At 39.7% G+C, this 27,552-nt stretch overlaps 1 protein-coding gene across 2 annotated transcripts; it reads right to left on the reverse strand.

Annotated features, from left to right (window-relative positions):
* Positions 1 to 1,103: 1,103 nt before the first annotated feature.
* DYNLT5 (dynein light chain Tctex-type family member 5) lies at positions 1,104 to 27,004 on the reverse strand. Of its 2 annotated transcripts, none has more exons than XM_010963444.3 (5): positions 26,041 to 26,435; positions 24,611 to 24,732; positions 11,480 to 11,571; positions 5,265 to 5,389; positions 1,104 to 4,411 (listed from the first exon to the last, which is right to left on the reverse strand). In XM_010963444.3, exons 2-5 carry the CDS (start codon positions 24,727 to 24,729, stop codon positions 4,208 to 4,210), a joined length of 540 nt encoding a protein of 179 aa, XP_010961746.1. In that variant the 5' UTR covers positions 24,730 to 24,732; positions 26,041 to 26,435; the 3' UTR covers positions 1,104 to 4,207. The 2 variants fall into 2 exon arrangements, with proteins under 2 accessions (XP_010961746.1, XP_045378930.1); XM_045522974.2 differs by lacking the exon at positions 26,041 to 26,435 and adding an exon at positions 26,453 to 27,004 and having other exon boundaries at positions 1,106 to 4,411.
* Between the last annotated feature and the right edge of the window lie 548 nt (positions 27,005 to 27,552).

Below are 27,552 nucleotides of genomic sequence, written 5' to 3' on the forward strand. Positions count from 1 at the left end.
AAGGCTATCTTCATCTGAGTTTCCCATTATCAACTGAAATTCAACAAGCTCAGAATCCAGCTTAGGATTTTGGTCTTCAAATTCTTCCTACTGACTTTATTTTTGCTGAGGACCATTGATTGAGTTTTTCGAACTCAAACTTTCAGCTGACATCCCAGGAGCTACAGTCTAGGGCTTCCTCTTGGGCACTGTGCTGTGAAGATCTTAGCAAACATATGAGTTTAATTCTCACCAAAACCCTGTGAAGTAGGTACCAGCATCATCACTGCTGTACTTGAAGATGGGTAAGCGGCAGCTCAGTGCAGTCAACAAACATTTAAGGTCACTTAACTAGTGACGGCCAGACTCGGACCTGAGACTGCAAACATGAGAGCTTGAAGCCTTAGTCACCTCTGACCCCGTCCCTCTTGCCTGATCATGTAGACCTTGTTCCTAAAATGTGCCATGCAACTGTCCTCTCCTTTCTGTTTCAATGTCACCACCACAGAGTTCAGCCCCTCGTTACTTCTCACTTCTCCTGCTCTTTACTGACGGATTCCCCTTCTTAAAGAGTCAGTTCACACTTGTAGTCTCATGGAAAGCCTTTGATGGTCCGAGTTTCATTTTCTTACTCAGACATTCAGGATCCCAGTCTTAGTTCTCACCACTATCTTCATGAACACTGTGTCTATCCAGGCTAGACTTCTTCCTGGACTCAGAACTCCTGTGTCTGCTGAAATTCTACCTGTCACCTTCACAGTCTAGATAAGTGATTGCTCCTTCATGAAGCCTTCCCCGATTCCCTTAATCGCATCAAGATATTCGGGCCTTTTAGCCTGTACTGTGGTCACTTGTGCGCTTACCATCCCTCTAGGATCCTAGTGCATCTAGGGCTGACCTGTGTGTCATTGTGACCTTTGTGGTTGGTAGTTACGTAGCAGAGTGCAACCAATGCACGTGATTCTTGCTTGGAAAGTTAAGATGTCTTACAGTTTATTGCTAGGCATTGTTAGGTTATATGGTCCACATACTCAAGATGCTTTCAATCTAGTAAGGGAAACAAAACTAGTGTTCAAAAATTAGCTAGAGAAGGATCAGAAGCTCAACCATGAGAGTGATGAAAGAGGAGAGAGAATGGGAGGAAAAAAATGCATGGAGAAGGACTTTGAGAAAAGGTGAGACCTGTTTAATGCTGAAAAGCACCTGTAAGTGGAAGGAGGTTGCTCTGAGGCAGGGGTGGCAGGGCAGATCTGGGAGGAAGAAAGGCACTTTGGAAACGTCTATAGAGAAGAAAAAAATACCTGGAAAGTTCAGTGGGTTTCAAGGTAAGACAATTCCTTCAAATTTACAATGCCATTTCTTTTTTAAAAAAGTGTTTATTATTTATTTTCCTTTTTTTAAGTGAAGAACAGTCGCTTTACAATGATGTGTTAGTTTCTGGTGTACAGCATGGCAATTCATTTATACATACATATATATTCCTTTTTATATTCTTTTTCACTATTGGCCATTACAAGGTATTGAATACAGTTTCCTGTACTATACAGTAGGACCTTGTTTATCTATCTTATACATGCAAATCCAGAACTCCCAATTTATCCTTCCCACCCCTTTTTTCCCTTGGTTAACCATACGTTTGTTCTCTATGTCTGTGAGTTTGTCTCTGTTTTGTAAATAAGTCCATTTGTGTCCTTTTTTTTTAGATTCCACATGTAAGTGATATCATATAGTATTTTTTTCTTTCTTTCTGGCCAACTTCACTTAGTATGACGATCTCTGGGTCCATCCATGCTACTAAAAATGACATTACTTAATTAATCCCTTTTTAATGGTTGAGTAGTATTCCATTGTATAAATATATCACAACTTCTTTATCCAGTCATCTGTCAATGGATGTCTAGTGCACTTCCATGTCTTGGCTATTGTAAATAGTGCTGCTATGAACATTGGGGTGCATGTATCTTTTCCAATTAGAGTTTCCTCTAGATATACACCCTGGAGCAGGATTGCTGGATCATATGGTAAGTCTATTTTCAGTTTTTAAGGAATCTCCATACTGTTTTCCATAGTGGCTGGATCAAATTACATTCCCACCAACAGTGTAGGAGGGTTCCCTTTCCTCCACATCCTCTCCAGCTTTTATCATTTGTAGATTTTTTAATGATGGCCATTCTGACAGGTGTGCGGTGATATCTCAAAAAATGTTTATTTTAAAATTGAATTATAATTGACATAACATTGCTTAGGTTTAAAGTGTACATGTTAACTTGATACATTTATACATTGCAATAGGTGTTAGCTAACACATCTGTCAAAATTTCCCATCACAGAGCCTTTTTTGATAACCAGCATTCTTCCAAGCTAGTCACCATGAGGGAGTTTTTGCTGTGTATTCTTCTGCTGTTACAGAGTTGCTAGAACTCATCAGCTCTCTGAATTACAGTACATGACAATATGCTGGCAAACTGCTTCCTTTTTTGCTTTTTTAACTGCCATCCTGTTATACGGTTTTGAATCCTAACAGCCTAGGACAGATGGTAAGAAATTATCTCATGGATGAGATTTTTTAACTCTAAAAAAAATAAGGCTGCTTTTATAATGAACTTTCTACATAATAAAAAATTTTTCTTCATAGTGATTTATTCATGCCAAATTGCTATATGATTTCCCCTGTTATTGTTCCAAGAGGGGAGAGGTTCACAAATGTATAATGAAAACAGGAAACTCATTTACATCCTGTACTTGTGCAACCCAGATTCAAAACTGCCTATGAGGAGACGGACGAATATTGGTTGTGATAAATTATTTCACAGACATATGCCCACTATCAGAAAAAATAATAAAAGCTGACTAATTCATTTTGAAATGCTGCCTTAAATGCCAGAACAAAGAGAAGAAAAGGGATTTAAAAAGCATACTTTACAAAAGATACATGTCATTTTAAGGGAAAAATAAGACATCAATACATTTTAAAACTATAAAGCATTGACCGTTTTCCCATTTGTTAAATTCTTTTTGATATGGATTACACATTAGTTTTCCCTAGGACTAAGGAGTTGCTAATTTTCTCCTTATGTGTATAATTTGTCTTTGACCTTTAACAAATGTCCTGTAGGCAGCCCACTTACCACCCGAGAACAACGCCGCAGCCCCATTTTACATGCACACAAAGGGCTGAAACCTCCATAAAAATAAATGATCCATGGTACCAGCTACATTAACCCACAGAATAACAAGCTACTGCAGCCCTGTAAATTTTAGTGCCATCCATTCAAAACCACACGAGGTCACTTTGGTATTAAATTCATAGGAACAAAATAGTAAATACACATGTTTAATCTGTTAAACTGCCAGCTGTATATTTTGTGTAAAAGTCTGTTAGCCGAGGAAAAGCTATTGAAAGGTGCGTCAGCCGGTGTATATTTAAAAGCAGTGTCTCTTTCCAATACCTGATTTTATGTGTTACAGATACACTTACTATTAAGCATCATGTATATTTAATATCACAGCATCTACTTCAGTGCCCTAAAAGACTTTGTCCACTTTATTGTTTCCATTATTGAAGAGCTAACATTTGGTTCTCCCACAGTTCTGTAAAGTGCAGGCAACCCACAAGAGCTTCTAGTTTTAGCCAGCAGTCCTGTGGGACGACGATAATTGTTATGAAATCATTAATTCTATCTCAGCAGTTTCAACTGTCAGGTACATGTAACAATAATTGCAGTTAATGAATGCTGCTCAATTTATTAAGTACAAAATGAAATCCAGTATTTCTTTTATAGGCAGCACTGAGACATAGTAACATTGATCATTTGTGTATACCAGGTTGAATATTCTACTGTCTTTTATTGGTCAGGGTACATAGCTAGATTTTTTTTTAAATAACTTCTCTTCATTAAAAAATAATGCAGGGGATTCTAACTCTCCAATTAAAGAGGTATTAAAATAATTAGTACCAAAAGAAATGTTTAATATGAGTCTATGTTTATGAAAAACAATTTGGCAGAACTCAGATTTAACTCCTTCTTTGGATAAACAAGATTCTTTCCCGTGCCACCCTCTTTCCCCTACTTCTTATGAGAATATGAAAGAGTCCCCAAATTTCCAGTTGTTTGAAATATGTGTGTTGTTTTTTTTTCCTCAAATGTCTGGGCAGTGAAACTTTTGTGTACATAGATACAGCCTAGTTCTTGATTAAAAAAGTAAGAAATAGATTTCTTGTCTTCAGTCATTCAAAGTAAACTGCATAGACATTTGCAAGAGCAAAGAGAGAAGAATTTCTGAAAATGTAGGATGAAAAGGTATCATTTTTAGGATCCCAGAGGCATCTGCTTCCAATAAGTATGCTCTGGCTAGTCCGTGGTCCAATGTGGACCACTGCAATTAGCTTATATCGTGGAACCATCAAGTCCTTGACCTGGGCTTTAATAACCTAGAAATAAAAAGAAAAAAAAAAAGTCCTCACTTAGTCACAATGAAAGTTAAGAGCCTTCATTTTCATCATAAAGGTAGTGGATTTAAGAAAATAGCATGCTGCATAGTAGATACTTTCAGTAATTGTTGTAGAATGCTAGCTGTGATTCCCTTCGAGTGCTGTCCTCACAAGCTAGGACATTTAGGGACAAAATAATAGCACCAGTAAGAAATCTTCATTTTCTAAGGCACATGGAAAAATTATAGTCCAGAGAATAGAATTCAATGGATTTATTACATTCTTCGAAAATCTATGTTGGGATGGCTTCCCTTCAGAGAGTGTTGGCACTGGAGTGATACCATCTTGTTCATGTCTAATTAAGGGGCCATACATCTGGAGTCTCCTGTAATTTAACTAATCATGAATGCTTATTAAAGAGTTTGTTATAAAAAAGAAAGTCGAGAAAACCTGGTGGAGTGCCAGCACTTTAGCTGATAAAAACAGAAATGTATTTAAATAGATTTAAAGGCCATAATGTTTGTATTTGATGGCATGGTCTTAGCTGCCTTGGGGAAGAGAAAATGATCGTTAAAATATTGTATCTTTTACAATAAATTTTTAAAATAAATGGGGCAGTTTTATACATTTTTAAAAAGAATATATGCAAATGACTCACATAATAATTGTTTTAGACAAAGGCTTTTTACACACACAGGCACACATGGAATATGACCTAATAAATGTTTTCATAAAATATAAATAAGCAGTTTTACTGCGACTGCAAATTCATCGCCTTTATCGAAAAGTAGGGGGTTGTGCTTTCAGCAAATATTCTAGTCATAGCTAACACTTTGGGAAATCATACATATACCTCAGAAATTGTTTTAGTCAACTGTCTACAGAGCTCTGCTTCATACTGCTCTTCTTGTAGGTAGTTAGTTAACACATCTTTCAGAATACGATTGACAATGGCCACAGGAAAACGTTTGGTAGGACCTGAAAATACAGATGACATTTCTTTCAAAGAAGTAATTGCAAATCATAGAGTTTTGAAACATAGAGTGAAGATGAAACAAAATTCATCTTCGGAGTGGCCTCCATTTAAAGAAACAAGTGGTCCTAATTAGGTTTCTAGTCAAATTCTCTGGCAGGGGACGAGAGGACAATGGACTCCTCCACTTACCAGACTGCCTGAAGGGTGTGTTCAACACCCGTGAGGTTTGACATTGGAAATATCCACCTTCCCAGTTCCCACTACTAAGGACTTACTGCAAAGTCTCAACATCTTTCTAACTGGCCCCCAGTTGTTCCATCTCCCCCTCCAGTCTCTCTCCCACACTACAAGTGGAGCTGTGACACCCAGATCTAACCACCATGTTTTCCTTAGCAAAGTCCCAGGTTCAGCTCCTGTCTAACCTCAAGCCTCTCCTCCCACCAATACAGCACTCCACATGAACGCTGCTCCGGCCTCATGGACTTCACCTGTCCTTTAGAGAATGCTTGTGCACATTTGCTCTTCTTCTTCTTTTTTTAATTAGTTAATTTATTTTTTGGGGGTAATTAGGCTTATCTATTTTAATGGAGGTACTGGAGATTGAACCTAGGACCTTGTGCATACTAAGCATGCACTCTACCACTGAGTTCTACCCTCCCCTCTTGCTCTTCTTTTCAAATGCAACACCCTTCTCCATCCTGTTCATCTGAGAAATATCCACTCATGTGTCAAGGTCAGCTCAAATGTCTTCTTCTCCGGGAAGCTTTCCTCCTCTCTTAAGGTAAAATTCATCCTTCTCTTCTCTATGCTCCCGATGCACTGGGTCACCACTGCTATCTTGGCTCCTAATCCACCCAATAAATGGCTAAGGCATATCTGCCTTTCTCCCCTGCAATGGTAAACGGTATCAGATTATATCCTCCCCAGGGTCTAACACAATGCTAAAGGCATAAGATATGTTTAAGGTCTGATTTCCAAATTTGAGTAGAACCAAACATTTTGTAGCTAATAACCATAGTACAGATAATAGCTACTTTCACTGGGCATTTTCTACCTGTCAGCCACCGTGGTATTTTATATTCGTTATCTTTTATGCAAAATCTCCCAATAAATCTCTGGGGTGAATCTTACTGTTTTTCCCATTTCACAGATGGGAAAACAGAGGTTTAAATATTTTGAGTAACTTGCCTAGAATCATACGGTGGCAGAGCTGGGAGGTACCCCCAGGTTTATCTGACTTGAGAGCTTGAATTTTAAACCACATTTAGTCCACTTTCAGAGCAAAAGCTTCAGATGGATCTTATCCTGTGCCCCAGGCGTCTTACCTGTACCTCCTGGGAATCACCATCTCGCTGTGACTGCACAAGTTACACTCGATCATTATTTGCTGAGTTGATATGAAGGAATGAGATAAAAAATCACACCCAATTCTATTTTAATAGTCATCAGTATATTTAAGTGCTTATTTTTAATGACAGTATCAATCAGGGTCCAAGGAAACATATGGCGCATTAAAGTTAGGACAATTCCAGGAGGATTTAATAGACTCCTTAAGAAGGTCTGAGCAGGCTGTAGGAAATCACGAAGGAATGTGCAGTACCCCTCAGCTTGGGAAAGTGAGGGTGTCACTTATCCCAACCCCAGGCTTGAAGGATCTGAGAAAGGAGCTCTTACTAGATCGCACAAGAGCCATGTGGAGAGGGCTCCCTTGAGAGCATCTTCCGTCCTTCTGTTGATGGATGCAAACAGCCTGAGATAAGCCCACAGGCTGGGATTCAACCTCCCCTCCCAGTCTGACTTCCCGCTGAAGTTTCCCGATGGCTGAACTTAACAAGAAGGTGACAGCCTGTTCCTAGGGTTGATTTAGGTCAGCCTCCTGGGGCTCAATGAATGGTATTTTTGTTTTGATGATTAAATACAAATTGTTCAATTAAATTTAAATCAACCTGGGGAATGAATCTGGACTCAGTCTATATGTGAACAGAGGCACCTGATACAACAAGCATGATAATTAACCCCAGTATTTAATAAGCAGGCATCTCTGTTCTGCATACAGGAGAGCGACAAGACGTTATAAACCTGTGGAGAGTTGGAGGGTTGGTTCCGATTGCTCCTGCGTCATGGGGTCAGAGACAGGGCACCAGCCTCCGTAGGCAATCTCCCACATATCTGCTGTGTCACTGTCCTATGGCTCTTCTAGAAGATTTCCACTTGCATACTCCAGTAAAATGATGCTAAATTTAAGAGTGGCTTCTACCTTTTTACTTAAGAAATTTTAAAATGATACTACCAGCTTGAAAAAAATTAAAATAGATTATGTCCTTTAGATCGGTACCTCTCTTTTTCACTCCTTCCTACCAAGCATTCATAATGTATTTACCTTAACTGGACCTCTCTCACCCACAAGGAGCTTAACTCAGTCATGGATTATAGTGACTGTCTGCATCGTTCCTTTCAGAAAACAGCCAATTCCTTCGGAGCAGATATTTGTCCGCCTAGCACAGCTCCCTGTCATTCAGGAACAGCCTCTCCCAGATGGAAGGAACTGGTCCTCTTCCTACTCAAACCATGTTGTTCTTTACGATCTATCATCACGTCTTTTGAGCCCAAGTCCAAGTCATGGTTGATTGGCCCTGGGTGGACTTGCCCCAAGCCAGGCCATTTAGAGTCCTTCCTTGGGATTTTCCATTTTAAACTGGAACTAAGGGGGAAAAAAGTCTCTTTCCAGGGGCAAAAGTTATGACATGCGCCCCTCAAGAACTGCTGGAGACCATGTTTCTCACAGTGGGAAGGAAGCCAGGCCACAGGGAGAGGAGCCCACAGGCAGTTTAGTGCTGGAAAGAAAGACAGAATCCTGGTGGCACCAGAGTCCTGGTTTCCAACAGCCCCTGCTCACTGTCACTAATATCCTTTTTGCACTTTGCGTAGTTTTTCTTTTTAAATCTCGTAACCAGATTCTATTCTGAAAAAATTCTGAAATCTAGTAGTAAACTTTTCTTTTGTTAACTTCTTTGTGTCCTTGGCCCTATACAGCCAGATCATCCATTGCCTAACTCAGGCTGGGATGCTGAGGTGCAGAGAGAGAAAGCATTAATGTTCAGCTCTGGACTTCCAAAACCAGCTCCCAAAGACGGCAGAGTCAACTAATGTGAATGCCTAAGCTTTTTTAATTCTTTTTTTAGAGTGATTTCTTTTTTCTTTAGGAGGAAAAAATGCTTCCAGAAAGCAAAAAGCAACAACCTGAAGAAGGATCAAGATTTAAAGAAAGGAAAAACTATCCCTAAAAATAGATTTAAGAGAGAATAGATAAAAATTAGGTTATTTAATATTTCTGTGTCTTAGCTTCCCCAAATTGGGATAATAATAATTACCACATATTGTTTTTGGTTGGGATTAAATTGGTGAAATATTTTAAATGCTCAGAACAGTGCCTGCCACATAAAAAAGCCACTCATTAGATATTTATTATTATTTGTGTTGTTGCTATTATAGTTGCTACTGCATTCCGAGTGAAAACACGGATTGCTCTTGCTGAGAAGGCAGCAAGATGGGCGAAGGTGTTAAGTAGGACCCTGGAGGGTGGAGCAGAGTCAGTGCGGAGAGACTGGCAGGCTCTGGCCAACAAAGCATCTGATGACAGGGCCTGATCATCTCATGGATGTTGAGCTTAAATGATGTCTCTCCACCTTTAGATTCTATTTTTCATTCATTTGGCTTCATTCTCAGCTGAGCTGTCTCTGTATGGCAGCAAAGATGGCCACCAGTAGTCCCTGTCTGATGCGGTGCTCATATCATTGCTCCAGAAGAAGTCCCGTGGAGAACTCATTCCATACTTAATAGGAAATTATACTGGATGTTACAGAAGGCTTTTCTTCTTAGTGATCTAAGTGAAGTCCTAGAGCCCATTACTTTGAGAAGCAATTAAATAATGAATGCAGGGGCAATTTAAATACAATACTTTATTTAATTCTCACGGTATCCTTATGCTGTGTAGACTTTTATCCCTACGTACAGATGAAGGAACTGAAATTCAAGGATGTTGAATATCTTGCTCAAAAATAATTTATTTAGGAATTTGCAAAACCAGAATTCAGATTCATAGACATTGGATTCTACAGTCTATATTTTCTTCTGTATTCATGTTTCGGTCATTAATTGAAGATGTATGGAGTGGTGTTTCATTACAAGAAACGTATTTTCATCCTTCTATTCCCTTTTTTTCCCCATTGGTTATACTCACTCTTGTTTCATCTCATTCTTGGTGGCTGTAATTACTCAGATAAAGGGAAGACGAACATGCTAAACATTTAAGGCATGTTTGGATGATGCAAATATTACTGGAAAGAATGTGAAAAATTAAGCCCAGTAATACTGGTGATTGATTTTTTTCCCTCACTCTCCTGGTCAGTATTGTGTTGTGTAGATATGAGAAAATCTTTACCAAAGGCCCACAGAATACTTTTCAGATGCAAAATAAATAGAAACAAGTAGAATTGGAAACACGTTTGATTATTAACAAAATAGCTAGTTGAATGCTCAAAAAAATGGATTGTCAAGTATAAAAAAACTTTAATTATAAAAGAACAATTCAAATGACTTCTTGAAAGAAAAGATGGAAAATACTTTAAAGTATTTCCAAAATTACTTTTCTACCTTGTTTCAACACTCATTACTTCTAAACCTGATTAGACGATTTAGTTTGAGGAAATGAGCTATGAAAATATACCCTTATGAAGAAGAAACACAAGGTTTCATATTTCAGCTCCTTTATCTTGTGGAAATGTGATTCAAACCCTTCCAGCACACAGAGTCCAAAGCCACAGGCACCGAATGGCTAAGATCTTAGTTCTAAGGGGAAGAAAACGTGACCCACACTTAGCTTGCCTAACTGAAAAGTCTAAGAGTACATAGCTGAATTCTGGCCTCGGCCTCAGGCTTCCTGTGGGTGCAAGACGGCAGAAGCCATCTCAGCCCTTACATCTTTTTAGGTTTCAAGGTGTGATATGCATCTTCGACCACCCAAACAACACTCTCCGAATTGAACCTCAAAGACTCTGAAGGCCTTGACCAATCAAAGTGTGGTATTCCACCCCGGAATCAGCCACTGTTACATCTCTGAAGCCAGTGTCAGATCCAGCAGAACACCATGGACCGAAAGTGGTACTGATGGCAATGGTGGAGCTTCCCCAAAGGAAACTGGGGATGGTTACCAGAAGGAATATAAATGGACATCGGATGGCTGGAATATTCGTTGTCTACCACAGGCACTGAAGATACCAGTAGACAGACTAATTGTGGAGTCTTATAATCCATGCAGTCTCGGGGATTAGTGTAGAAAACTGGCCAGAAGGTCTAATGGGATGTGCCAATGGTCTATAATTTTCTTGAGGTTAACTAGCCACAGATGAAACCACTCTGGCCCATGGAGTCTTCCTCTGGTCATTGGCAAGTCTCTGTGGAATTTCTATACAGCAGTAATTACATACAGACCCAGATAATAGTGGGTAGGTAGGCATTTACAGAAAACAAGTAGGTCTATGAGGAAACATAAATGGGAAAAGATAGTCACTGTGGACTCCACCTGGGGTATAGGGGCAGGTGCAAAGATTTTTGTTTTCAAAGACCCCAAATCTCTGTGGGAAGGGATAAACATCTCTGCCAACAAGGGACCAGGAATCATTTGCCTTTGCCTTGAAGGCTTTTTTCTCCACCTATCAGCAACCTTGGGTTGTTTTGTTCAATAAAACTTTAATGCATATCTCCTTCATTTAAGTCAAGTATATGTAAAATAACGCCACAAGATAACCTAGAAATACACAGAGAACTTCCAGACAGTAATACACACTGCAGCTCAGTGTTGCCCAGTGAATTGCTTGGTATTTAGGAAATACTGATAAAGAAAAGTAGGCAATGGATAGTGGTCCCATTTTGCAGAGGAAGACATTAAAGCAGTATCAAATCACTCAGTTAATTAAGAGCCCTTATGTTGTGCAAGCGTTGATGATAATGCCAGGTTATCAGATATTATTCTAAGTAAATATCATTCATGAAATTAGAATGTTCAGATAGGAGGGAGTGATAAAGGCACACACCCATTTGATAGGTGTTTTCCATCTGAACTGTAAGGTGAGAGGCATCGTCATGCTGGCTAGGGTCATCCATGTAAGACACTGTACTCACAGAGCTAAAAGCAAGGAGAAAACAAATTTCAATAGTTATTATAACAATAATAAAATGCAGTATTGCTTTCAGCGAAAATGTTACAAAATTTTACATTTACTCTGGAAAACATTTCAGGCAAGACCCATGTAAATATCCCAGTGATATATTTATAAAGCCTAAAATATTTTAGAGATGGAAGTTTTACGGGAGTAGAGAAGTTACTTGGAGCAGGTCTCAATATAGCGGTTGAAGCCAAGCCCAGTGCCTGGGGCATTTATCACCAGAGTGTTCATGGGTTGTTCTGTCTGTGGGGTAACAAAGTTTGGACAGTTAGCTCTCCACATCTGTGGATTCAGCTAATCACGGATTTCAGTTGGGTAAATTTGCTGATGAGGAACCCTGGATATGGAGGACCGACTGCACTTGGCCATTTAATACAAGGGACTTGGCCGTCCACAGATTTAGATGTCCACGGGGGTCCTGGAACCAATACCCGGAGGATACCAAGGGACGGCTGTACATGTTTCAAAAGCCTTTGTCAACTGCGTCTCTACTGCAAATACAAAGGCTCTCCTCAAAGTGGACAAAACTCACAAAAGGCCTGGGGATTATATGAGGAAGCTTGAAATGTTGGGAAACAACTCTATATATACATGGGGGTTGTAAAGAGATTACTATTTTACATACCTCACAAAATCCCTTTAGTAGAAAAAAGAAAAACGAGAAACTCATCTATGTGAGGAGAGAAACCGCAATTCACCGAAACTATCGAAATCAATAAGCATCAATCATTCTTTTCAACAGTAAGAAAGGGTTTTGGCTTGGTTACCAAGGCAATATAAGCTTATCCAGGTGCTGAACAGGAGACCCAAGCGAAGGGTAACCCCCAAAGTCCCTCCAGCACTACTTATTCAACTTAATCAGAGATTCAAGTGTCACTAACGGCAGTCTCAGATCTCTAGCCCCAATTCTCTCCACCTGTGAAAACGGAGGTTAAGACAGATGTCATTTCAAAGGAGATGCTATAATAGTGTGTGTATGTGTTTTCAGAGTGACTACTTTAATAAGCAGGCTATATTTTTGCTTTAATTAAATGAAAATGAGATACTTGTTCTTTATCTTTTGAGATTTCTTTTCTTCTCTCTGCAAGGAGTTTTAAATGCTTAGTTCTGGGCTGTCTGGAATTGGTGAGCTTCTTGCAAATAGATATTTTAAGAGAATCATGGATACTATATTTTAAAACATCTTTTAAGACAATATAATATATACAATAAATTAAGGTTAACTCACTCAGCTCAAGCAAGTGATGCAAGACATTATGGTTGCTTTTCCAAGATGGATTTCTGGATTAGTGATCTAGTCTTCATTCTTGTAACACCTGCTTTCCTCAGTTTTCTGCTGCCCTTTGAAGTAACCACCAACCTGTTTAGCCACATTGGCTGCAGGTGTTGTGGGCAGTGCCAAAGAGGATAGCTTCTGCTTAGAAAACTCAGTGTCACATAAGCCCCTTGATTCTAAGATAAGCCAGCCTGCCCCAATATTGTATATGCCACTTTTTATTCTGCAAAACATTCTCCATCAATTATCTCATTTTACCTTTACAAGACCTTTTCAAGTAAGTAGAAGAGTCATTGTTCTGCCCATTTCAGTGATGTAGGGAACCAGGCAAAGGGCTTAACATCATACACATAGGAAAGGCAGACTTAGATTTCAAATATCCTACTTACCTCTCAGTTACAAAGTCTCACATATGATCATATCTGATAGAATGAAAACAGGGGCAATGACTATCTGAAATAATTAATTGCTGCAGTTAAAACTTGCACAAAAATAAAACCTCATTTCTTTTCTACTGAACACCGTATTAAAAACTCACAGAAAGAGAAATAAAGTTGGTACAAAACTCAAATTAGCAGGAATTAGAAGTCTAAGACAAAAAAAGCAAACAAGGGTTTTTACAAACAGTCCTCACTATTGCTTTGTTATTACTATGTTACTAAAATAATGATATTCAGTACAGTTTATAGTATTATCAGTATGAAATTAGTGTTATCAGGGCAGATTAAAAATCCCACTGGCTGAGGATTGATGTGCAAATAGGAAGTGACTTTTTTTGAAATACTGAGGATAGGGGAAGGAAGGGTATAGCTCAAGCAGTAAGGACATGCTTAGCATACACAAGGTCCTGGGTTCAATCCCCAGCACCTCCTCTAAAACTTATACAAATAAGTAAACCTAACTACCCCCCCCAAATAAAATGAAATAAATTTTAAAATAAAAATTAAAAAATTTTTTAAAAGGACAAAAAATTACTGAAGATGATTTCATTCAGTGCCATTTTATTTCTACAGTAATCTGTAAACAGTGTGTGCTCATTATAAACAGTTCAAAACACAGGAAAGTATAAAGAACAAAGTAAAATTACACAAAAAAATTATCAACCCCAGTGATTGTCTAACCAATCTTAATATTAAAAAAAAGTTTTCAGATGTGATTTTACATATGGGATCATTATAGATGCTGGATTTTTCCCACTCAGAAATGTATAGTAGATAACTTTCTATGTCAATAAATAGTCACCTACCTCCATATTAAATATCAAGATAATATTTAGCATGTGAACATACTTCATTTTATTTAACCATTTATTCTCTAGGCCATTTAGGTTGTTTTCAATATTGAACCATTATAAAGAAAATTATAATGACCCCCATGGCAGGGACTGCAGTTTGCTTTCCAATGTTATTCTCTTCCTCTTTGGTAGCAGAATCCAAAGCTTGTAGGAATATTTCTCTCCAAATTAAAAGCAAATTCTTGGATTCTTTGGTGCTATTGGGGCCATGTGGCTTATAAGCCAATTAAATTAGGGGAGAAAATTCTGAGAGGATTAATTCAACCAACTAATTCAACCAATAAGGGTCTGCTTATGACTGGAGTGTAGATATAATGGCAAGAGCTCAGCAGCTATCTTGGGTCTTGAGACAACTTATGGATTACAGATTGGAAAGACAGAAGACTAGGTCCCAGAACTGCTTCCCTCCAGTCTTTCTTTTATGTAAGAGAAAATATATTTCTGGTTTTTTGTGTCACCATTTTTGCTTTTTTTTAGACATTATTATAATAAGCATTAGATATAACTGTCACAGATTTGGAAGTGGGATGCTGCAAGGAACAGAGCACAAAACTCAGAATTAATTTTGTGGAAGAGACAGGGTTTGGGGGGTGAGATTTCAGATATTTTGCTGGAAACCTGGCATCCCTTATCACGCAGAAGGAAAATACTTGGTTGGTCTATTGTTTTCTGGGCTTTGGAAGCTGACCATGTATCAACCAAGACTTCATGGAAAATTACAAGAAATTTATACTTTTTAAAAAACCCTATTTATGGTATTTTTTGAAACTGATATCTGATAGTTCCATGTGAGAATGAGATGGTTTGGAAAAAGGGAGAGAGAAAAAAGAAGAATAAGCTGAACAGAAAAAATAAGATATTTATTCCTTTTAAAAAGACAGAAGGCATAAAATATTAAAAATGCTTTCAATTACCAACATCAGTTCAGAATACCGACTTAGAAAAACTTGTACATGTTTTCTATTGATAAACAGCTTTACCCAAGCCCTCTGAAATTTTTAAAGATAGAAATGTGAGATGCTTCAAAGAGCAAATTTATAATTTTAATTACCAGTGCTTTATATACAGTACAATAAATTTACTGGGTATATTTCACAACATTACAAGTGGATGAGTTTCAGTTGTCTATGACCAAGCCTCCCCTAGTTTATAATAATAATCCTTCTAGATACATGATCTCACTGCAATGGAATGCTGTAGTTGATTTTTTAAAACATGAAATATATTCGTGCTGTCTATGACTTTCATCAGCTTGTTGGCATTTATGGAGGAAAAAGATTTCACCTGGCAAGATTCCAAGTTGTAAAGGTTTAGGAAGGAAGGTAGATTAAAAGTAAAAGCAGGAAAACTGAAAATCTGGTGTAAACTGCTGGTGAAAACACCGAAAAAAATCAACTAATATTATTTTGGAGAGAAAAGTAACAATTTGTAGCCTGTGTAAATTTCAGTTAATACTTGGAATCATATGTACTACTGCTCAGGACAGGCTTGAAATTAGACTGGATGTGGAAACAGCTGCCTGAAATTGCTCCACAATGACATAAGTAAGCCTATATCGTACCTGATTGACACCGGAAATGTCCCACACTAACCCAACAGCCTGTGTTCTGATTATGCAGGAAGAAAGGGCAAAAAAAATTAGCTAAACAGTTGGAATTTTTTTTTCATGAAATTCAATTTTTCTGAAAACATTTTCCAAATTTTTGTGCTGACCAGTCCTTGAATTACAGAGAATAAACACAAAGCATGTCTTACGACGGTTGGAGATAGAAACAATGATTTCAATTAAATCTCACCGGCCATAATATCACACCAATTAAGAATTATTAAGAATTCATTTCCAGACATTATCACTGCCATTACTACTTAAATGTTTTGAAGCTGCAAATAATATTTGAATGCATAACCGGCTTTGGAGCCATTAATGGAGTAGATTAGGAAGGTCAGAATATCACCTCTTTCTTTGATTTGTAACTGTGACATGCCTGGAACTACCGTATTTTGAATGGTATCATTTAAGTATGCCCCTCTTTTTTTTTTTTTCCCTATCTGTTCCCAAAGTCATGTGCTGCCTCCCAGTGGAGATATTTCAGAGTGCACAGAAAAAAAAAGAAAGTTACGCTGAGAATAGACTGCCCGCCACATGTGTAAAAACAGGGAGCCCAGTTAGACAGCTTTTAGAGTAATCCAGGTGAGAGATGACAGCAACTGCTATGAACTGAACTGTCTCCCCGCAAAATTCATATGTTGACGCCTTAACCCCCCATGTGGCTCTAGTGGTGATAGGGCCTTTAAGGAGATGATTAAGGCTAAATGAAGTCATAACGGTGGAGCCCTGAGCTGAAAGAACTAGGGTCCTTATAAAAGAGGAAGAGATACCAGGGTTCTCTCCTTCATGTGAAGACACAGTGAAAAGGCAGCCGTCTGCAAGTCAGGAAGTGGGCCCTCACCAGAACCTAACCCAGCTGGTACCCTGACTTCAGACCTCCATCCTCCAGGACTGTGAGAAAAGAAATTCCTATTGTTGAAGCCAGCCAGTCTGCGGTATTTTGTTATGGCAGCTCGAGCTGACTAATACTGTGACCTCGATTGAGATGGTAGCAGTGGGAGGCAGTGGTAAGTAGTTGGGTCCTGGATATGTTTTAAAAATTAATCCAATGGGATCTCCTGATGACTGGGAAGGAGGGGGGTTAGATAAAGAGTTAAGTTATGAACACGTTGGATTTGAGATGTCTCCTAGGTACTGAATGGAAAGGTCAATAGTCAGTCAGATATATGTCTGGGGTTTGGGAGAGACGTGTGGGCTAGAGATATAAATTTGGGGGCATAACATCAAGTCTCAGTCACTAGACTGAGGAGATTCCCAAGGGGACAAGCGTAGAACAAGAAAAGAAGAGGACAAAGGACTGCTCCCTGAGGCACTTTTACATTAAGAAGTTGGGGAGAAGAGGAGGTACCAGTGAAGAAGACTGAGAAGGAAGGACCAGTCGGGTAAAGGAAAACAGGAGAATGTGTCTTGGCGGCCAATGAAGAAAGTGTTTCCAGGAGAAAGGAGTGGTGGACAGTGTCAGATGTTGTGGGGAGGTCAAGAAAGGCGAGGACTGAGGATTGATCCCTGGATCAGCAATGTGAAAGTCACTATGGTCTTGACAAGAGCAATTCCACAAATTCAGGGACAGTGTGTTTTGTCCACCCCTGTGTCTTTAGCACCAAAGACAATGCCCACGACCCAGGCAACAAAAATATGTCCAATGAATAAAAGAAATGACACTATGATGAAGAAGTCATTATTATTCTCATTTTACAGATTATATTTCAAGGCTCAATATTTGTTTTTAGGGGGGAGGTAATTAGGTTTATTTATTTATTTTTTCAGCGGAGGTACTGAGGATTGAACCCAGGACCTCATGCATGCTAGGCACACACTCTACTATCAAGCTATACCTACGGCCCTGACTCAAAGAATATTAAATAGTGTTTAGTTAACAGAAGATCAGGGTTTCAAACTCAGGTCTAGTTTGATGCCAAAGTTCTATGTTGTAATAATAATAATAAGAATAAGAATAAGAATAAGAATAAGAATAAGAATAAGAATAAGAATAAGAATAAGAATAAATAATAAAAATACTTGCTTTCTACTTAGATGTGCCAAGAACCATTCTAGGCACTTTGAGGTGTTATTTTAATAAATTCTCATCACACCCGGAAAGACAACTGTTATTTTTATCTTATTTTATAGAAGCAGAAACTGAGGTAAGGAGGCTTAAGAACTTATGCAAGATCAGCAGCTTGAAAGTGCTCAAGGATCTTGACCCCAGCCAGCTGGTGCAAAGCGGGCCTCTGAGACACTGTTTGACCCCCTGACTAAGCTGGTGCTGCTCCAGTCACTCCTTTAGATAGACAGTTGACCCTTGAACAACTCAAAGGTCAGGAGCAACTCAAAGGACCCGCCTCATCGTTGAAAATCCAGTATGGGTTACAGTTGGCCCTCCGTATCTGTGGTTGCCTTTCCTCGGTATCCTCGATTCCACATCCGCAGCTCCAGTCACAGACTGCGAAGTACCATAGCATTTACTATTGGAATGAAGCGACGTATACGTGGCCCTGTGCAGTTCAAACCCTGCCTTAGTTTGCTAGGGCGGCCATAACAAGGTACCACAGACCGGGTGGTTTAAACAACAAAACTTAGCTGTCTCACAGTTCTGGAGTCTGGAAGTCTGAGATCAAGGTGTTGGCTGTGTTGGTTCCTTCTGAGAGCTGCGAGGGAAGGATCTGCTCCAGGCCAGTCTCCTTGGCTGGTAGACGGTTTTCTCCTCCTGTGTCTTTTCACATCTATGTCTGTGTCCAAATTTCCCTTTCTTATGAGAACACCAGCCATATTGGATTAGAATCCACCTTAATGAACTCTTCTAAACTTAATCACCTCTTTAAAGACCCTGTTTCCAAGTGGAGTCACATTCTGAGGTACTGGGAATGAGGACTTCAACTCAGAAACTGGGTAGGGGTGGTGGGGGACACAGCTTAGCCCACATCAAATACAAGTGCTTTCACATGTCCCTAAATTCTAGGTCAGAGAACCAGAGGTGATTTGCTCTGTCATTTGGCAGTTGTGAAACTCTTGACAAGTCACTTTACGACATCAAACCTCAGTTTCCTCAATATATGGGGGTAATAGGACACGTATATTCCTGTTTTTTCTAAATACGGTTAGATTTCTTTGCTGAATGCCTATACAATTTTTTATTCTTACTAGCCTTGCCAACATTTGGTATTATTCTCCCTTCTTATGTTTTGCCATTCAGATGGGTGCAATATGGTATCTTGCTTTAATTTGCATTTTTCTCATTCCAAGTGAGTTTAAGCATCTCTTCATATTCTGCTTTGCCATTTGGGCTTTGCTTCTGTAAGTTGCTGTTTATCTCTTTGAATATTTAAATATTGTTTTCCTTCTTTAAAAATTGTTACTGTGCATGATTTAAAAATATATATATAACTTTTACTGGCCTAAAAACTGTGTCTATTGTGTTTTCTGTTGAAAAGAAATGCTAAGTTTTATTGCAGTTGTATATATCAAAGGTTTTTTTTTTTTTCCTTTATGGTTTTAGTTTTTCATTTGGGGATCTTAAGAAATCCTCCCCTCCCACAGAACCCAAAGATATTCTATACTTTCTTCTATTAACTTGGTATCTTTCCACATTTCAGTCTTCCATCTGGAGTCTACCATGCAAATGGTGTAAGATTCCAGCTTCATTTTCCTTCATATAACAAAACAAGTTTTCACTCAACATAATCTATCAAAAGAAATCCATCATTTCCCTTGCTCATATGTTATGTTCTACATATTCATGGGTCTGCTTCAGAAGTTTCTATGTGTTCCATTGGCCTGTTTGTCTACTCCTGCACCTATTTGTTTATTGCTGCATTTATTATCATTTTTACGTACTACAACTTTGTAATATATCTTAATATCTAATAGGGTAAATTCCTCCTCTATGCTCACTCTTCAAAGTTAACTTAGTTATGCAAAATTCTTTCCTTATTTATAAAATTTAGAAAATAGTTTGTTGAATTTCTCAGAGTGCAAATGGATTTTGATTGAGCTATATTAAATTTCTAGATTAATCTGAGAAACATAGATATGTTACTGTGTTAAGCAGCTTCACCCACGTATTATTTCTCCATGAATTCAGATCTCCTTGAACGGGAATGCCTTTACCTGGGGTCACATTCCCAGGGCAGCTTTCACCAAGATGCCAGTGAAGGGTTATGTACAGAGATGTTGCACATGGTGCTGCACACCTTGCCTGGGAGTGAAAGCCACTCTAGGTGTTCATCCCAGGGGGAATGGATAGGAACATCAGTGACAGATGTATACTAAAGGACTCCTCCGCAGCAGTAAGAAGCGAAAAGCTAAATATCCATAGTTACATGAGTAAATTTAAAAAATAAAAATGTCAAACCAAAATAAGATTTATAGTGTAATACTATTTACTTAAGTCAAAATCCATATATTTGTTAAGAATTTGTTCTGTATTTTTTTATGAGATAGGTGAGACCACAAAAGGAGTCAGGGGAGGGATTCGGGAAAACATAATTTATAATATTCACAGGTCCTCGAGACAAGAGACACGACATGCCACACAGGACCACGTGGAAGAACCCCTGAGTGGTCAAGAGGCGGAGGACAGGAGCGCGGGAGCACCAGGGCTGGAGCCTCTACTGGGGCTTCCCAGGGAAAGGCAAAGCTGTGCAAGGGAACAGGTCAGGGCTGGCTAGTCTGAATAATTTCAGCAGCCTCTAAGCATAGGAGAGGTCCCTAGTGGTTTGGTACCTGGCACTGGGATGATTAGGGCAGACATTACTGCCTCCCGGGATGTGGCAGGAGGAGGGGCGCCAGAGAGAAGAGGGCGAGGTCTGGGTTGGTCAGTTGACATATCAAAGGCATGCTCCCTGCTGAGACCTTGGCTATCTTGAATAATTGGCTAGACCTGGGAGGGGCAGTCTCTCCGCAGTCAGAAAGTGTTTTTTAAGCTGTCAAAACATCTGAATATATGTATTTAAACGCCGTATTATATATTTTTAGATTTTCTGTGTATTAGGATCTTTTAGGATTTCGATGGTAATAGGACTTACCAAAACGAGGAAAAGGCCAGGTAGATATTTTTGGCTTCGCAGGACCTGCATTTCTATCACAACTACGCAACTCTGCCATTATAGTGTGAAAGCAACCAGAGACAGTACACACCTGGGCAAGCCTGCATGTGTTCCAATAAAACCTTATTTACACATACTCAAGTTTGAGTTTCTTATAATTTCCATGAGACAAAAAGTATTATTCTCCTTTTGATTTTTTTTCCAAACATGTAGAAACCTTTATACAAATACAGGTGGCAGGTCGGACTTGGCTCTTGGGCCATGGTTTGCCAACCACCAATACAGAGCTTCTGTGAAACTTAAGTGAGGTCCTAGTGAGGGCTCAATAAATGTTAGCTTACCATCCTTACTACTGTCAATTATCTAAGTGGAAAACAAACAAAATTCACAATTACAGATGAAGTGTGATGACAACTAGGTAGATAGAGGAAGAAATATGCCAACATGCTAACAGTTTACAATGTTGGGATAGTGAGAATCAGCTTAAAATGCTTCTTTTTTATTTTAAGAATAAAGCCTACACTGGAATTTGACACAACATTGTAAAATGATTATAAATCAATAAAAAATGTTAAAAGCGGGAAAAAAAAAAGAATAAAGCCTAAAAATTATATCACAATGAGAACATAATTTAAATAAAAGACCCAAGCCTAAAAACAGTTAACAGTAATTATATTGAATATAAATTCAGTCTTCCTCTCATAATTCAGAAGGCACTTCAGGTATCCTTTATGCCCAGGAATCAGCGATAAGCATCAGTTACTACTGGAGAAGACAACAGATTTAGAAACCAAGACTGGGGGCTGAACTTATGCTGATCTTAGACCACACCCAAGAAACGGCTTTCCAAGTAGGTCTACCTCCTACTCTTCTTTGCCCTCCTTATCAGTGTGTTTACTACTCTGAAGGCCAGTAAGTCCCCAATCTAATGAGAGAGAGAGAGACAAGAAAATAGCCAAACATAGTAGGATGCAGAAAGGAAGAGCATCCGACCCAACTGAGGGGGGAAGTGGCTGTAGTTGGGTAGTTACAAAACCATGGGTTGAATCCATTTCACCTGCCTTCACTAAGCAAGGTCATTTTAAGACTTGCATGTCCTCCAAGGGGTATGTAAGTGAAACAGCAAAACGTTTGCAGAATGATGATTATTGCACCTTTTCCCATCCCTTTCCCCACCCTCCCCACGCTCTCTATGCCTCAGACTGCCCTGCTTCTTTATCCTTTATTTCATAAACACTAGAGCCCCTTGCCTTTGGAGAGGCAGATTTGAGATTTGTTCCCCTGTCTCCTCACTTGACAGCCTTGCGAATGAACCTTCTCTTTGCTGCAAATGTCAGTGTCTTAGCATTTTGGCTTGCTGTGCATCAGGCAAGATGTACCTGTTTTGGAAACAGTTATAGAGAGCTTCCTAGAGAGGTGGAGATAGAGCTAAATTCTAAAGGAGGAAAGGAAGGAAGCCAGAGTGTAAGAAGAGCATTCCAGACAAGGGTACCCCATGGGAAAGCAAACCGAGTCAATGGCTGGAGCATTGAGGGATTGTAAACATGGAAGCTGGGAAAGCAGGATGCAAGCAGGAGAGTGGGGAAGATGGTACTAGAGAAGTAAGCAAGAGTCTGTGGACCCTTTTTTCCATACTCATGGTTTAAGACTATATGCTAGTCCTTCAATTGTTACTTGACTTACAGGTCTCAGTTATTTCATAGTAAAATGGTAAGAATGGCGTCCACCTAGTAGGATTAATGCTGGAGAGATTAAATGAGATAATGTATTGAGTCCTCAATATAATTCAAGATATACTTTATACTATTGAAATTAGTCTATTCAAAACACTGTTTTGAAAAATCTTTTCAAATGAAAGGTACATGCTTTTCCAAAAAACCCCTGCAAATTCAAAACAATGCCTGCATTTGAGAGCTGTTAAGGAGTCAGAAGTTTTTGACTAGTTGAAGCCCCATTTCATGAAGGAGAATCACCCATATGTTCTGGTCCAAGGCGATAATGAAGACAATAGAAGGTAAGTGGGAGTTAGGGTTGGGAGGCAGCCTCCTAAATGGCTGCACTGTAAGGGCTTGGAAGCTGCTCATTTGCTATTATTTAAGGAAAAAAGCATCAATAGAGGATCCATTCTGAATGTTTTGTTGGAGAGTCCCAACTTCTCACTTTGAAATATATCAAAACACTTATCACTTAGTGAGTTTTTTTCTTTTTTGTATTTTGTTTGTATTTGTCAGTAAAAATTTTTTCCTACTGTGTTGCTATAATTATTTTTTATTCTTGGTACCTTTTAATTTATATTTATGCTTTATCAATAAAATAAGAGTGATCTTTAATTCTTCGAACTGGGCCACATTCTGATTCTACCTGACTTTCTAATTTGCTTTGAAAGGGAAGAAGTAAATGAAAATTTTGCAAGTAGGAATGACAGTTCGGTTTTTGGATGAGAGCAGTGCTTTGTAAATCACAGGACCAGGATTTATGTCAGATTACTGTAATAACACTTTCTTTAAAAAAGTTGAATGTAAGCTAACAATTATTTTAAAATCATGTTTTTTTTTAAAAAAACCTTGTACACTTAAATATTGGAAATAGCAGCCAAAATGGCACAGAGTCAGAAGCAAAAGTTACAGGGGTTAATGAGTCTTTTCAGCCTTACTTCTGACATACACTGGGACTAAGATGCCTTTGTATTTCCTATCTGGAAAAGAGAGCGATTATACTTGTAATCCACAAATGCCCAGGGCTGAAAAGTGGTATTTTGAAATAAGCGCATTAATACACTCTGAGAGTGGAATGAGATGGTTTCAGAATTCTATTGTAAATGTATTTCAGCTCTTCTGGTCTCTGTTCTGTAGGACCCACCAGCTCCTACTTCCCAACCCTGGGGATTAATATGCTACATCCTTCAATCCTGTGGAAACTATTAAAAAGGAAAGCTTATTACATAAGTGAATTGACCTCTGCATTGGGTAATTTGTTTGGTTTTCTTCCCAGTGGCAGTCGAAAAAAATGCCATGAAAGTGTTAAAAATTTATTCATCTTTTTTTTAGGAGAGCAAATTCAATATGTAGCAAGAGCTCAAAAAACATACTTATTATCATCTAACCCACAAATTATACTTCTGGGAAGAAAACAAGCAGAGACTTCTTATATAGTTGAAACATTTAAAAAGTGGAAACAAACTTAAAACGCTCAATAATTGGGGAATGACTAGCTCACCTGGAATCATAAACTGACAAAATATTATGCAGCCATTTAAAAGGATATGGACAAAGACTATGCAAATACATTACAAAATGTGTTTAAAATAACGCTAAATGCATGAAAATTGTACATAATGATTACAAAAGTGCAAAAACAATGTAATTGTATAATATTGAGGAGAAGAATTCGGGAGACAATGTAAGAAGTAGCTGGTCTACGTTGCACATGGCATTTCTTTTGAGTAGATGATTTTGGGGGGCATTCTCTGAAATAGTACAAAATGCTGTGATCAACTTATCACTTAAGTTTCCTTGCCCCTTTTCTCTTTTCTTCTTTTTCCTGGTGCACAACACAGTGATTCAATATTTCTATACATTTTAAAATGATCATCACAATAAATCTAGTTACCATTCTTTCTTTTTTAAAAATATGGCCCTGAAACGTGACCTCAGCCTTGTACTTGCCCATTTTTCTTCCTTTCTTATGTCTCAGAGGAAATGCGTTTTTCCCCCCCAATAAATATTATGAACGTGTTAATTCAAGAATCGAGTTTAGTAGACATTCAGTTACTCACTCTTTGGCGCGCCCATGAGGTCCCTTCCGCCGGAAGTCGTGACTACTTAGTGAAGACACACTGGTCCTCTTCTTCAGTGAATGAGCCATTCTGTCTCTAGCCATGTCGGACATCGTCATAACCTATGGGAGAAAACTTTCATAAAATATCGAACAGAAGATCTGAAAACATTTTAGTTAGTGTAACACAGAGATTCATTCTAAATAAAGTACTCAGATACTTCCCCCACCCCCATTTTTGAATTGAGAAGTAGGGTTTCCTTAAGAGTGATTTTTAGTATATGTAGTTCTTCTGGTCAGTATAACTGGACATATGTTAACTCTGATAACTTTTATTTATGCAGTAGCACACAATTCACAGAAGCAGATATTAAGTTGCAGCAAAAATAACTTAACTGCCAAAGAGGTAAAATTCACTGAGAAAAGATAGCCATATTTAGAAGAAAGAAATTATTCCACACCAGAAAGCAATATGTTTTATTGTCCCCCAAATTTAATCTTAAAATAAAAGTTTGCTAATTGTTGTTGCCAGTACTTTAAAAATTAAAATGAACTGTCTTTTCCAAAGGGTTTTTTTTTTCAAGCAATAGTGATTTACTTTGTAAAGAGCAAACAGAACTTTAAAGGAAGTGATTTATTGGAAAATCTACATCCTCTCACAAGTGCTTGTTAAAAAGCGGGAAGGAGGAGTGGACCTCCCAGAACTCAGACTGTAACTCTACTGCCCTACTGCCTACATACACATTTAGACATTCATTTAAATCATTTTATAGTCTGTAAATCTGAGAGCCCTAACCAGGAGACACTGTGCTAGACACTAAAACAGAACTAAAACCTGAAGTCCTGAAGTCCTTGCCTTCAAGGAGCTGACAGTTGAGTACAAAATCTAAAACCGCAGTGTGATCATTGTCAGGGCAGACAGAGGCAAAGGGCACACAAATATAGCAGAAGTTCCGTGTGTTAGGAGGAGCGGCAGTGTGGGGAGTGTGTTTGTGTACCCGCGTGTGATAGTGTGTGCAGGAATGTGAGCACCTCTGTGTGAGCCTCTCTCTGTGAGCACGTGCTTGTATGAGCATGAGTGTGTCCCCATGAGTGTGAGAAGCTGTGGTTTGAGTGAGAATGTCTGTGTACATTAATGTAATTGTGTGCCTGAATGCCTGTGTGAGCATCTGTGTCTGCACCTGTGTGTATGAGTGATTATCTGTGTACCTGAGTGTGTGCCTTTGTGTGTGATGTGTCTGTATACTGAATGTGTGCTTGTGTGTATGAGTGTGTCAGTGTGTATGAGTGTGTCAGTGTGTGTACGTGTCTGTGTATGTGAGTGTGTCCATGTGAATGCGTATATGTGTTGACAAGACAAAGTGAGCCTGTTTAAGTGAGTCATTCTGGTTCCTATCTTAAAATGACACAGACAGACCTCGATCTGCTCACCTGTTTCCAAAACTGCCCCGCAGTCTAGAATTTGGACCTAGAGGTCCGGAGGGGGTGCGGCCGCCAGTGTCGCCAGGGCGACCTCAAGCAGACTGCTCAGAACTCATGCTGCTCCAGGACCTGACAAGGCTGGCTGGCTCTGCACGGGACATCTCTCTAAAGCCCAGACACGCAGGCGGGCAGGGGGCCAAAGGCCAGGACCCGCTTTCAGTTCCCAAATCTGGAGCTAGTTCTTATTTGTTGGAGGGAGAGGTAAGGTATCAGAGAGAGAGATCGTGGCCACGGCAAGCAGGCCATTTTTGACACAGGGCCCTCCCTCCTCAGCCCCCTTGACCCTCGCCAATTTGCCTTTTGCCTTCTTTCTCTCTCGTCTGCTTCTGCTCCCCGTGCGCTGTGGAGAGGCCGCACTTACCTGCGGCAGGGCTGCAGCCGCGGGCGCGGCGCGGCGCGGCGGGGGCCTCCCAGACCGCAGGCTAGTCCAGGCTCCCGCCTCCCAGGCTTCCCTCTGCCGGCGACCGCCCGCGCTCTCCCTCTGGACTCCGCGGTGCGTCTCCAAGGTGACCTCCTCAAACAGAGTCTTTGGCCCTCCCCAGACGGACAAAGTAGTTGCGTGGTCCTCAGGGCCGCCTACGGATGTGAAGGATCTCATCGTCACTGCCCAGAGGGGGCCGCCCTGAGCCCACTCTGCCCCGGGGTGGCCGCGAGCTGGAGGGGAACGGATTCATCCTATTGCGAGGGGGGCATCGGGGACCCAAGATGCAGTCCTGAGAGCCATCACCAGTTCCTTTTTTACACCCGACGATGTCAGGGGCAGGGGTGGGAAGTGCGGCTGGTTCCAAGGACAAGAAATACGAGGCACACAGAGAGCAAACCAACTCCTTCCCTTCCCCGACTCCTGACGCTGCTTTCCCCCACCCGCCTCGGAGTCACCGATGGCTGGTGATGGGGATAATTTATTGAAAGCTCACATTTACCAGATATGGGCACACAGTCGGTTTTATCGAGTCGTTCCTTTCCAGGGAGAGTTGTTCTTTCTTTATAGATTTAGAGAATTTAGATTTTCAGATATTGAAGAAGACCCCTTGAATTTCTTATAGGTTTATCTCCTGTGCATTAGAAACTTTCCCTTTCCTTAACATTTTCCTCAACACCACTCTCTCCAGTCCTTAAAGTTTAAGATTTGAAATGGAGGCTGTTTGGGGTAGGAGACCTACCTGACGTAACTAATAGGCCCCTCCTCCTTAGTAACTATCCCCCTTCTAACCTCAGAGCCCCTCCTCCAACCCAAAGCAAACAAAACCGGACTCTGAATAGACCTTCCCGGAGTGGGCAATCGTTGGACGTAGAAATAAGATGGCGTCTTTAAGCACTCGGCCTGGCGCATGTCCGTGGAGGGGTGCTCACCGCAGTCAGTGGCAATTCATCAGGATAAAGGTAGAACGCATGAGGGTTAGCGTAGTGTTGGAGAAAAAGCATTTATGTTTCTTGGCCTATCTCAATCCCTAGTCACAG

The sequence above is a fragment of the Camelus bactrianus genome, chromosome 13 (genome assembly GCF_048773025.1).
Source record: "Camelus bactrianus isolate YW-2024 breed Bactrian camel chromosome 13, ASM4877302v1, whole genome shotgun sequence".
Lineage (NCBI taxonomy): Eukaryota > Metazoa > Chordata > Mammalia > Artiodactyla > Camelidae > Camelus > Camelus bactrianus.

What these genes read in the sequence shown, in the direction of transcription:
- DYNLT5 (XM_045522974.2), bottom strand. Translation starts at nt 26,689, where the DNA reads ATGAGATCCTTCACATCCGTAGGCGGCCCTGAGGACCACGCAACTACT. An exon ending in CCTCATGGGCGCGCCAAAGA is followed by an intron (nt 11,572 to 24,610) that starts GTGAGTAACTGA and finishes CCTTGCTTTTAG; the next exon opens with CTCTGTGAGTACAGTGTCTT. An exon ending in GGAAAACACCTATCAAATGG is followed by an intron (nt 5,390 to 11,479) that starts GTGTGTGCCTTT and finishes CTGTATTTTCAG; the next exon opens with GTCCTACCAAACGTTTTCCT.